This window comes from Ambystoma mexicanum, chromosome 3p (genome assembly GCF_040938575.1).
Source record: "Ambystoma mexicanum isolate Mex_15411 chromosome 3p, UKY_AmexF1_1, whole genome shotgun sequence".
NCBI classification, from domain to species: domain Eukaryota; kingdom Metazoa; phylum Chordata; class Amphibia; order Caudata; family Ambystomatidae; genus Ambystoma; species Ambystoma mexicanum.
Window position 1 is genome coordinate 5,073,513 of NC_090925.1, and position 13,583 is coordinate 5,087,095.

General features: G+C 48.3%; 1 protein-coding gene across 1 annotated transcript in view; it reads right to left on the reverse strand.

Moving 5' to 3' along the window:
• Positions 1-13,583, reverse strand: part of CASP2 (caspase 2) — a 149,821-nt gene that overhangs the window by 60,693 nt on the left and 75,545 nt on the right. The window contains exon 8 of the mRNA XM_069650303.1: positions 7,798-7,888. Coding sequence (XP_069506404.1) covers positions 7,798-7,888 — 91 coding nt within the window. The remainder of the gene's footprint in view (positions 1-7,797; positions 7,889-13,583) is intronic.

A 13,583-nucleotide genomic window follows, 5' to 3' on the forward strand; every position in this document is an offset into this window, starting at 1 on the left:
AAGTGCCTTGTGTTTACAGATTTCATTGTGCTACTCTACAGCTCACATTACCCCTCCTAAAAATAAGCAAGGCTGCTCAGTCACTGTACCAACTTGTGTAGTACAAGCCTATATTAAGAGTTGGGTACCTAATACCAAGAGATGTCTTCTGAGGTCCCACACCAGTTGGACTTTACAAAATCTTAAACAGACCCTCACACTATAAACTAAACTATAAAAGGTGAAAAGGGAAATGTCTTTGACCTTTGAAGCTTTTTGCAAAAGTGTTCAAAAGAAGAAAAAAAATAGTTTCAACACAAAAGGTCTTCAGGAATGAAGAGTTCTTGTTCCAAAGGGGGTCTCCCTTCCCCTGGATTTCTATTCAACAAATACAACAGTTCCTTGCATCTTTCTTGGCCCACAATAGCACTGTCACACACAAAAGCTGCCTAGACTTATTATTCTATTTCTTTCAGAATTCCTGGTTTCTTTTCCTGCCAGGACTTTGCTTCTCCTCATCCATTCAACACAGTTCTGATAGTCACTTACTAAGAACTCCTTGTTCCCTACACACTTGCAATTTCCTGGTATACTCTCCTGCCAGGACTTCTTGAATTCACATTGGGGTTCTGTACATTTCCACGATTGTATATTTATTTTGTTGGATAATATATAATCTTGATATATTATTCGATTCGATGTTCCCATGTATTTGCATTCCATGCATTCACATAATGGTAAGGGCTTTGATTATCTTCCCCTTTGTACAATTAGTCTCTTTGCTTTCTCTCTTGCTGCTGTTCCTGTTATTTATTGGGCGCAATCGCCGATACGCCCGGTGTCCCACTGTCTTCCTGCCATCCCCATGCCACATGGGCGTGGTCGCCGCTGGGAGATCAGCGATGACCATCGGATTCATTGCACCACACAACCTCTTCCCCTCTCCACACCACTACTACTATCATCACAACACTGCTACTGCTCTCCCCTCCCCTCACCACACGACTACTGCTCGCCCATCACCACACAGCTACTGCTATGCCTTTGCCACACTTATACTGTTCTCCCCTCTCCAGACCTTCCTACTCACAGCCTTTCACTCTCTCAATCACTGTTCACTTACTCTACACTTCCTCTCCTACTCACAATCACCTGGCTTGTATAGACACTCGCTACACAGTACCATTGGCTCTTACCAACCAATACCTCACCTTCTCTCCATAAAGCTTCCAAACTCCAGTACACAGACCTTCCTCCTGGCGGTCTCTTGGTCTGCCACCTCCTCCCTCGGACCTCAGCCAAAAAAAACGCAACCTTCCAGTTTCCTGTGCCCCTTTTTCCATTGGCCTTCTTCCCCTAACCAATGTTTGCCCTAGTTTCCCCACCCAGAAGGAGTTACAAGTGTTGAAATGCATAATAAGGTGGGTAACCCCTGCACCTTTTTGACATGAGGGTCTGTCGTGCTGGAATGATTTCAGCCCACGTTAGGGAATGTTGCAATTCATGTCAGGGATCGCGCTTTCAATTCCATAATTATCGCGATTTCGGGTGATGTTAATGTTAGGAAAATTTTCAGTTAAGTGCTCAATTCCTCCCACCTTAGAGACCCCCAGGCTATTTTGCTGGACTTCTTAATTTTAACCCTGGAACGAGTGAGCCCTTTTTCTCACTCTCTCATGTGTCTTGAACTGATTTGGATTAGGTGTTTCCTCTGTTTTTGGAGTCTGACAAACTCCATAGGCATCTGCTTTTTATATGGTGACGCACAGCACCTTCAGTGCAGTGTCACAGAGAAATCTTAGATTTCTAGTAAGGTTTAAATACCTTTTCTTGAGTGAACTACAGTTCCCAAGAATAGTAAAGTGAAATTGACTTTGCTTACCTTTTCTCTTTGTAGGTCCAGTACACACCATCTTATGTGGAGTGCTGGGGGGGGTTACTTAGTAGCCCCTTTTCCTACAGTCTCATGTAACATTTTTATGTTACCCTCACTACTTTAAATGGCTGGTGGCAGTGGTTTAATTTTCCTACCATTGTGCTTTTCTATCGCAGACTGAATCCTCAGCTGCAGTACAGCACCCATGGGTGGCGATTTCGTCAAAATGGAGCCAGTCTTTTTTCACCATTTTCTGTTTGAGGTCTTTTTTTGGGGTTTTACTCTGCGTTGAGCCAGGTTTGAGCCCTTTGTTCATTTTGCCTTTGGCGGGGTTCAGTCCTGAAGCCCGCCTCTGCCTCCAATCTGTCTGTAAAGGCAGGATGTGAGGGAGTATGCGGAAACTCTCCTGTCCTTTGTCCATAGGAATGCCTGAATATGACCAGTCCCGTTTGGCTAGCTGGTTATCCTTTCAGGACAGCCACCCTGCTGTGTGATCGACAGCCTAGATTGTGCATGAATGGGAGAAACCCGCTTAAAAGGCAAGGGTTTTGAGACTAGAGGCAGAATCGACCACTGGGAGAAATACCAGGCGAAGAAACCATGAACAAAGCTTGCTGCATCCTCCTGGGCCTTTGAATTATCCAGTGAAGCACTGCTGCTGTGCAGAAACTCATTTTCAATTCCACAGAGAAGCTCCGGAAGGGACGGCTTCTTCCCTTGGGTTAGTGGGACCAACTAACCCTGAGACGAACTCCACCGGACCATCTGCCCCAACTGGCTGTACTTCTTTGCTGCTACAAGAACAGAGTGCCAGGGGCGAGTAATCCGTAGTCGAGTGCAACGTCTGAAATCTGGCTACAAGCCCCAGGAGTCTCCCAAGGACCCTCCCAGAAGCAGGACGACCAGAGCTCAATTCCCCTCACCAGAGTACAGAACCCATGGAGTGAAGGAAGCCCAACCGAGATCCGCGACAGTGCTGTTTACTAAGCGCTGAAACCACAAAGTGCAGCTAAACCGAAAAGAGCCCGTAGCTGGCTACGACCTACCAAGTACCGCCGCAGGAGCCCTCCAGACGTCCTCCCTCTCGTCCCCATGACTGAGGCTCAGGAACACTGGGTCTGCACCGCTGCAGCAAGACAGAATCCAGCTGGACCACTCTTCTTCAAACCAGAGGTACTGTTTAAACTTGGGGTACTTACCTCAGTGTCTTTTTGACCTGTGCTGTTCGCAGTTGGGAATTGCAGCGGCTCACCTTAGAGTTGCTTCCAGCTCTCCTTTCACAGGCTTAACAGCTTGTACTCCTACAAGTGATTTTTCTTAACAAACTCTCTAACTTTGTGCAAGACTTAGATTCTAAGAAGTGCCTCAGCTCCATAGACTGTTTCAAATTGACTTTGGCTGTCCTGGCTCCCTGCAGACTCTTCTAGACCATTGACTTTGATATTGTTTGTCCCTCATTGGTGGTAACTTGTTTTAGACCGTTACGGCTGGGAAAGGCGCGTCTAGATTTCATTGGAAGATTGATGTGTTCTCACAGTTACTGAGACCCAGTTTAATGTTTTTCCTTCCTTAAACCTTTCCTTTCTGCATCCTCAGAATCTGCAAAGTATAACTAGTGTGATATATAAATGCCATTACTGTCCTTGTGATTGAAGGCACCTCAGGGTGTAGGAATTGTGTAAGAAGCAAATCCAAAGAGTATCCACTAACTTGTTCTGATTCTGAAAAGTAATTTTAAACTAGTATATTTACATTGTTAGACAAATTGCCTTTTTAAAGAACGCTCATTTCAAAATTGATGTTAAATAGATTAATAATAATTTAGAAACAGAAACCTTGAATGTAAGTGTTAATTGGCTTAAGAATTTCATTGCTACAGCTCACATTTAGCCCTCTTGCGATAAGCCTGGCTACTCAGTCACACTACCAACTTGTGTAGTACATGCTTATACCAAAAGGTGGGTTACCTAATACCTAGCAGATAAGTGTTGTGTAGTCACACACAGTGTGATCGCATCAGTTCTTATCTAACAGTTTCCACACCCCAACCCCCTATAAACCAATCCCTGCCCGCCCCCACCCTCTCCCGCACTGGTGGGATTTCATTGAAATGCAGGGGTTTCACCTCCCGAACCCCCTTTGCGCCCTCGCCGTCTACCTTTCCTGCCCAAAAACACTCACCTCGATCACCCACAACAGACCCACTCCACAAACACGCAAGCACACATACATTTACCTACCCCTCCACCTCGCTTCCCCGACAAAAACATTCCCCCTCCACCCTCACTCCGACACACACACACATACAGTATGCCTGTGACATCCATCTTGCGGCACGCCAGTCAGCCTCTGTACTCACTCGTGTGCGGGGATGGGCATGGCTTGGCTGTAAGGTGGTGGCCTCTGTACTCGCTTGTGTGCGGTGATGGGCATGGCTTGGCTGTAAGGTGGTGGCCTCTGTACTCGCTCGTGTGCGGTGATGGGCATGGCTTGGCTGTAAGGTGGTGGCCTCTGTACTCGCTCGTGTGCGGTGATGGGCATGGCTTGGCTGTAAGGTGGTGGCCTCTGTACTCGCTCGTGTGCGGTGATGGGCATGGCTTGGCTGTAAGGTGGTGGCCTCTGTACTCGCTCGTGTGCGGGGATGGGCATGGCTTGGCTGTAAGGTGGTGGCCTCTGTACTCGCTCGTGTGCGGGGATGGGCATGGCTTGGCTGTAAGGTGGTGGCCTCTGTACTCGCTCGTGTGCGGTGATGGGCATGGCTTGGCTGTAAGGTGGTGGCCTCTGTACTCACTCGTGTGCGGTGATGGGCATGGCTTGGCTGTAAGGTGGTGGCCTCTGTACTCATGCGTGTGCGGTGATGGGCATGGCTTGGCTGTAAGGTGGTGGCCTCTGTACTCGCTCGTGTGCGGGGATGGGCATGGCTTGGCTGTAAGGTGGTGGCCTCTGTACTCACTCGTGTGCGGTGATGGGCATGGCTTGGCTGTAAGGTGGTGGCCTCTGTACTCGCTCGTGTGCGGTGATGGGCATGACTTGGCTGTAAGGTGGTGGCCTCTGTACTCGCTCGTGTGCGGTGATGGGCATGGCTTGGCTGTAAGGTGGTGGCCTCTGTACTCGCTCGTGTGCGGGGATGGGCATGGCTTGGCTGTAAGGTGGTGGCCTCTGTACTCGCTCGTGTGCGGTGATGGGCATGGCTTGGCTGTAAGGTGGTGGTGTGGACAGGCAGGAGGCATTTATTTAAGGGAGATTTGGAAAGACTGCTTCTAGATTTCTTCACTGTATACCAGTCTCAAACACAGGGGGCCCCCCGACAGTAACTATCATGAATAAGACACCACCCCAGGGACCAGAGGTACGTACTTATGGTGTTGGATGCTGGCCCAAACAGCCTTCTTTGAAGAGAGCCCCTCAAGCCAGAAGCAAGATCAGCAGCAAGGAAGACTCTGGAAAGGACAGACCACCCATCAAAGCAGCTGCCATTGACTCGACGAACAAAGAGGGTGCCCAGAGAACAGAAAACAGACCCATTGCAAGGTCTACGGTGGGAGAAACCCAGGGAGGAGCTGAAAAGCAGATGAGGCTAGATTTTACGAGTATCATCACCTTTCCAGGCGACAGCAGCGACCAGCACCAAGGCGCGACGACCAAGGCACTAAAGGGGAAAGATGGTGGTAAAACAGCCAGGTGAAGGCCCAGCATGCAAGGCCTGGCCCAGTACACGAGTGGAACCAGTAGCAGTCAGTCAGAAATCCAATTCATGTAAGCATTGCCGTTTACTACGTGTATCCCAATACCTTCTAATACATTTAATGTTCTGTTCCAGGCAACATATACAAAATATATAGATTGCTTTTCAATCTGAAGATTAGATTTGGTCGCTGCCAAGGTGCCCTTCGCAGGGGTGCCGCTTAGGCACTCCATTCCTACCCTAGAGGGATTGTTTCACTGTAATTTAGTTTTAGGGGAAAGGTTGGTGGTGGGTGTGCTTTAATTTTGGCTTCACCAGGGGTGCTGGTTTAGCAGCTCAATGTACCTTTTTGGTGGCCATTGGGGTACCAATGTTTTTTTTAAAACCCTGCCACCATTTTGTTTTCTAGGGCTACCCTTTGTCTAGGTTTTCACAAAGTGGAATCAAAATGGGTGTTCTGACCATGGGGGGGATCTTTGAGGCCATCATGGCAGCCTCCATATTCGTCCTGCTAGCTTAGGCCCCTGGACCAGCCCCCTCACTTCCTGTGGGGGTGACTTTGGCTGAGTGGCAGTCCCAGTGACCAACCATATGGTTGGTCATCTGACTCTCTTACCCCAGGCTCTTATTGTGACTAGCTGGCTGGCCCGAGGCAAGCCCCTTTCACAAGGGTATTTGGGTTCTGCCCTGCCCCAGCTCACTCTCTTGCTGCTGTGTTCCTGTAACTTGAAGGAGGCAGGGCTGCCGACCTGCTGAAGGCGTTTGTTCGATTCCTGACAGTTTAACCCCTCACTTGGCAATAATTGCTAAATGCCGTGGCTTGGCCATATCCCAGTTCGGGTTGCTTGGAGACTCACATCTGCTGGGTTGTGCGTTCCACTTAAGGGCTGTTTCTGAGTCGTTTTACCACTGCATACTGCAGTGTACCGCCAGGATATCCCACTTGGCTGGGGTTGCTGCAAGAGTGCAGAAAGCTGCTGCAAGTTCATCACTGGGCTAGAGCTCGCGTTTGTGATATTTATTTGAGCTCAGCACTGTGATTGGTGCAACAGGTGCCCCAATGAAATTGACAAGACCGTACTGAGCTCTCACGAAGTTAGAAATCGTTGCACTTGGATGTAAGGTCTGGAATTATCCTTTAATTCATTCTTTTTTGCCCATTCCAGGAAGACAGACTTCTTCCCTTGATAAGTGCTTGAGGGGAGGCAGCTGAATTGGAACACCTTCTCATGCATCAGAGGCTGAGCCAGTCCATTTGGTACGTTACGCCTAACAGGGAGGAACCGTTTTCTTGCTATGTGGTCGCTCAAGTGTATTAATTAGTGGAGTGCTCGTTACGTAACTGCTCCTTGGCGCTTTTGCCACATTCCTGCATTGTCGTATTCTACGCGTGCCTGAAGTTGTGCAGTGACTGTATTTCCAGAATAATAGGAGTTAAGCTACATCCCTCATCTGAGATCCCAAACTCCAGAAACTCATGGGTGAGGCTCCTCAAGGACTCACTGACACAGGGTGTTGTGGTGTATAATCTGAAGGTGGCCTCAGAGGCAGAGTTTAGGGCTTATCCACCTCATTGGCTTAGAAGGGAAACGCTTATATGGAGTGGATACGGACGTGGAAGTTTCATCTAGGAACACCAGCAAGACACCGTGGAATATTCAAAGCATGCAACTCTCTAGATCCAGTTCCCATCTGCAGCTATTTCTAGAGATCTGAAATCTGTCGGGGGAGGTGTCAATGCAAGGACTGTGCAGACCACCACCAAACCCAACCATCCGCAGGAGAGGCAGAGTCCTCAGCAAGCACCACATAAACCCACACCGCACACAGTAATGCACAGGCGATTAGTCCATGCCAAGCAATGCGCAGAAAACCACCCCACTCAGGAGACACCACAGTTCCATGACAATCATCACGCATAGCCACAACATGCCCAGGTGAAAGCGGATTAGGCTGGCAGACATTGGGCAATACCACAATGCCAATAGCTTGGAATAGGTGCAAACATCACAACGCTGACGTGCAGACACACAGGGCTATTTGGTGCCCAAGAAAAGAAAAACAGACCAAAGCCTGCACTGGGCAGTGACAAGACTTACATAAGGATATCTTGACAGCCACATAAAGGGAGACGACGGCAAGAGGAGATCCACTGTGGTGGAGGAAGACGAGAGTGAGAGGAGGACACAAGGCAGTGAGCGAAATGATCCTCCCCTACCACCGCCAAAAGTGACCGCTACCCCTCCCCCAGCCTCACCTCCACGACAGGCCTGGAAAAAAAACATCTTGGGCTTGTTCTGCAGAACGGGGCAGTTGGCATTGTCGAAGAGTCGGAAGACTTCATTTAACTGTGGGAGAAGGGTGAGAAGAGAGTTAGATCGCAACAGGCATTAATGAACGACGAGGACATTCCTTGGTATACAGTAACAAGGTTGGCTGCACTATGGGGACTTACAGAAGCCTCCCTTCAGGCAAACAACAAACACAAAGTGTGATGGGATACGCAATCAGGGGGATCTTTGAGTAGGGCTGTATAGATGTGTTTCGTACATGGCGTCACACTGCTTTGCATCTCACTGCGACTGATGAACTAGCAATACCGTTCACCAGCTCCTTTCTATTCCTTCCTGTAAGAGTACTGTGACGAAGTCCATGGTTGAGACTAGATGGGACTAGGTGACTGAGGGCTGGGGACCACCTCCTCCTATCCTGGATGCCCCCAGGCTCCCCAGTCCATCCCTTTCCTCAGCGGTTTAACCAGACCTGTTGGCACCAAGACTCCCTGGAACTCAGGCAGCACAGTTGCTCACGCAGCCAGGTTAACTGTGATAGTCCTTGGAGGTGTGAGAAGTAAGCCTCGCAAAAAGGAGCACAGCTATTTTCCCAGCTCTATTGATGCAAATAGTTTGAGGTGTAGGGATGGGCCAAACATTAGGCATCATAGAGTCGTCACAAATAATTATGCAGTTCAGAGCCGCCACAGTAGGCATTATGAAGAATCAAAGGAATTTGCTCCTTCTCCCCAATGGGGGGGGCAGGGGGGGCGGTGGGCCTGTAAGGATGGGGAGGAGAGTCCACTCTACAATACTCGTAATAGGGGTAGAAGCAAGCAGGAGCGGGACCTCACCGGGAGAGACTGGCCCTTTGGGGAAAAGGACTACCGTTGCCATGAGGAACTCCCTAAGGCTGGACATATTGTAGCCTACATGGGATGCTTGTTATTAGGTAAGAACTGATGCGGTCACACTGTGCGAGACTACACAACACTTATCTCCTTGGCATTAGGGAACCCACCTTTTGGTAGAGGTCTGTGCTACACAAGTTGGTAGTGTGACTGAGCAGCCAGGCCTATCTCAAGAGGGGTCAATGGGAGCTGAAGAGCTGTCTAATTCCACGCTAACTCATGGTTCAACCAAGATCTACATGACCTAAAAACACTCAAAAGACAAGCACTCAAAAAATGGCAATCACACCCCTCCACCCCCCTATGCGACTCATACTTAACTATTGCCAAGCAATACAAAAACTCCATAGCCAAAGCCAAAGCTGACGCATACAACACTAGAATCGACAATGTCCAATCACATTCAAAAGAATTATTTGCGATTTTCAACGAACTAGTCACACCGCCCGCCTCCAAACAATCAAAGACGAGAATTGGTGTAATGACATCCAAAAGGCTATGCTAGACAAAATTGACTTACTCCAAAAGAAAATCAAAGCCAACCTTGACAATCTACCAAAGTCTCCACACAAAAAGGGGACTGCCCCCAGCCCCAAGCACCCCCCCCCCAAAACAAACACAACAACAATCCTCCACCGCCTTTCACCTTTAGAGAGGTAACTACCCCTGAGGTCCTATGCATCATGAAACAAATCAAACCCTCACTCTGCAAGGGGGACATCTGTCCAGCAAACATAATCAAAGACTGCGCTGAACCTCTAGCCCACTTCATTTCTACCTTCATTAATGCCTCATTCGCCACCCGCACAGTACCTTCCACCCTCAAAGCGGCTTGGGTTCGCCCACTACTAAAAAAAACCTACGCTAGACCCGGATTCACCCAACAACTACAGACCCATTACAACAGTGCCATTCTTGCTGAAAATCCTCGATAAGGCCGCATACCTACAGATACAAGCTTACCTTGAATCTCACAACATCCTAGGCAAGAGACAGTCTGGCTTCCGCCCACGCCATGGCACAGAGTCTGCACTACTCGACCTTAAGAACCAACTCCTAAAAAACATGGATAAAGGCAAATGCGCCATCCTCCTACTCCTTGACCTGTCGGCCGCGTTCGACTTACTCGACCACAAAACACTAAGTGCACATCTCACCAACACGGCCCACTTCTCAACTAAAGCCACAGCCTGGATCTCATCCTTCCTGGAAGTCAGAGCTATGAGGGTCTACTCAGACCAAGCGTCAGCCACCGCCTCCCCAATCAACTATGGAGTACCACAAGGGTCCTGCACCTCCCCGACTCTTTACAACCTATTCACACTCCCACTATTCAACGATTTAGGAGAATTCGGCATAACGTTCACCAACTATGCCTACGACACTCAAATCCTTCTCCCACTAACTGGTGACTACGAGCAAGACCTGAAAACCCTACAAAACACCTATGCCATCATCCAGGCATGGATGGCAGCCAATGGCCTCTGTCTCAATGGAGACAAGACAGAGATCCTACTAGTGGGCCCTAAAGAAAATCTCAACAAACTAGACAAATACAGTACTTTCCTCATTGAGAACTCAGTAATCTCCGTATCCCCGGCTGTAAAAACTCTCGGGGTATACCTAGATTCTACCCTGTCCATGGACAGACATGTCAGTTACATCTCCTCCTCAGCAGCTCTTACAACCAAGATAATCAATATAGTAAAGCCCCACCTGTCCACCACAAACCGCCTCAACATCGCCAGAGCCACCATGGGCGCAAAACTAGACTACTGCAACGTCCTCCTGCTAAGTACCTCGGCCAAAAACATTAATAGACTCCAGATTTCACAAAACAACGCTCTGAGAGCAGCCCTCAATATACCAAAGAGGGAACACATCTCCCTAGCAAGACAAAATGCCCACTGGCTCCCAGTTAAAGAGCGCATCCAATTCAAGACTCTCACAATCACACATAGATGCATAGCCCAAACTGCCCCTAGCTACCTTAATGATCGGATACATCCAGTCCAATCACTCAGACCCAAAAGGGACCTATATGCCAACCAACTTGCAATCCCTAACTTCACCAGAGTTAAAGCTGGCGGCTCGAGGTTTCGAAGTCCTAGCACCAAAAGCCTGGAACTCCCTACCGCCCAAACTAAGAGCGGAAACATCCCACACAGCTTTCAGAAAAGCTCTGAAAACCACCCTATTTAAGTAAACCCAGTTTCCAATTTTATCGCATGCAACAATGTCTGTAAATTACAACTGTATCATGATTACGGTTCCCATGTAACCTTGGCACCACAGCCATTCCTGTAACCGAATCAACATGCCAAGTAAACCTTCTTGTAACAGGGCCACGATGCCCGAGGGCAGCTGCTGCGCTTTAAAAAATGCAAATAAATAAATAAATAATTGAAATCCATGAATACAAGTAGCCAAGTTAACACATACACTAATGTTTTCAGTTCTAAATAGTTATTTGACATCCAGTTTTAAATAAGCAATTCATGTAACAATGTAAATACACTTTAAAATTACGTTTCAGAATCGGTACAAGTTAGTGGATACTCTTTGGATATGCTCCTTACACAATTCCTACACCCTGAGGTGACTTCAATCACAAGGACAGTATTGGCATTTATATATCACACTAGTTATACTTTGCATATTCTGAGGTTGCAGAAAGGAAAGGTTTATGTATGGGCACAAGCTGGGAGGCTTGTGATGGGCAAAACTGCAAGCAACTCTGCAAAGGCAACCAAGACAAGTCTCAACTGAGAGCTAGCAAGGCTACACAACAAGAGGTAAGTCCCCTTAGTTTTACAGAACCTTTGGTTAGAAGAAATTGGTTCCAGCTGGCTTCTGTTCCTGTGTAGCTCTGCAGATCCTGTTCCTGGGCCTCAGTCGTAGGGACAAGAGGGAGGACGTCTGGGGACTCCTGCAATACGAATTGAAGGTCAGCGGCAGCAATGGGCAAACTTCAGATCAGCAGCACTTTGCGGTTTCAGCTCCTCACAACTCTCGCAAATAGAACCACAGCGGTTCTCGGATAACTTAATGGACTTTCCTCGCATCTGGGGTCCAGCACCCTGTTGAGGTGGCTCAGGCTTGCTCAGTCCTGCTTCATGGGAGTCCGGAGAATCTTCCTGGACACTCACTCGATTCTGGTGTTCCTCTCCCTGGCACACAGCTCCTGCAGCAGCAATGGAAGTACAGCCAGCTCTGAGAGGATTTCCAGATGAACTCGTCTTGGGGTCGATTGGTCCCACCAACCCAAGAGAAGAAGTCCTTTGCAGGTCTTCTCTAGTCGAGGCAAATTCGGAGCTTCAGCACAGCAGCAGGGCTTCACCGGGCAAAGCAACGGTCAGGAGTTGCAGCAGGCGTCTCTTCCAAGTTCTTCTTTGAATTCCTTTGTCCAGTGGTCGACTCTGCCTTCCAAACCAAAAGCCTCGCCTTTTATGCAGGTTTCTCCCATTAATTCGCAGCCTAGCTGTCAATCACACAGCAGAGTGGCCGTCCTACCAGGACAGCCAGCTAGCCAATCCCCTTTGGGTGCGTTCCTGTACCCAAGGGGATTAAGCACTGAGTTTTTGGGCACCTCCCTCACTTCCTGCCCCTGACAGACGCGCTGTAGCCAGAAGCGGGCTTCACCATTGAATCCTGCCAAAGGCAAAACGAACAAAGGGACCAAACGTGGTTTGGCGCACAGAGTAAATCTCAAGAAGGACCTTTCCAACAAGAAATGGTGAAAAAGAAGACTGGAGCCATTTTGACAAAATGGGCACCCATGGGTGCTTTACTGCAGATGCAATTGCAGTCCGCGGTAGAAACACTCATGGTAGTAAAAGGTAAACCACTGCCATCAGCCATTAATTGTAGAAAGGGCAAGATAAAAATGTTACATGAGAAACTAGACAACAGGGATACTAAGCAACCCCTCCAGCACTCTATTGTAAGATAGTCTGTGCTGGGTCTAGAAAGTTACAATATGTAAGTAAAGCTAATTTCTCTTTGCTGCTTTTGGAAACAGTAGTTTATGCCAAAGAAGGTATTTAAACCTTGGGGAAATCTAAGAGACTTCCCTGTGCCACTGCACTGAAGGTGCTGTGTGTCACAATGCAAAGATGATGCCTATGGAGTTTGTCAGACTCCAAAGTCTAAAGAAACACAGAATCCAAATCTCTCTCCAGGTTAGAAATTAAAAGAACTAAAGTCTAGCAAAAAGAGCTGGGGGTCTCTAAGGTAGAAGGGAATTAGCACATTTCTGAGAATTCTCCCCAACACCCCATGAGAGGTTTGTATGTGAGAGAAACTGTATATAAGGAAGAAGTATATCCTAACAAGCTGAACTTGTGTTTGAAAGTGAAAGGGGCCTGAGCTGTGGGAGGGGAACCCTGAGAGTCCCAACAAAAAAAGCCAAGTGCATTTGGACAAAACTGACTTTGCATTGGAAGCTGAAAGGGACTGAGCTTGGGGAAGGGAACCATGAGAGGCCTATAAGAAACCAGAGGGCCTTCTCACTTATGGACCCCAGGGAATCTTTGTTCAGGTGGCCAGGGCATGGCCATCCCCTTTGGAACTAGACCCTGGGGGTGGACCAGTGCGGGCAGATCACCTGAGCAGTGGGTCCTTTGGGACAGTTGGAGGAATGCCCTCGGGAGAGACGCAGCATTCGCCCTTTCTGACAAACCCCTACCCGACACTTCCTCCACCTTTATAGGTTATGAATCCTGTCCTGTTGCCCCCTCCCCAATACCAACAGGTACTAACATTAAAGGGAGGTGTAGGAGGAGAAATATATCGCTAACCGACATGTCCACAGTCACTATGGGACATCATCATCTAAACCCCATTCACCTACACCCACA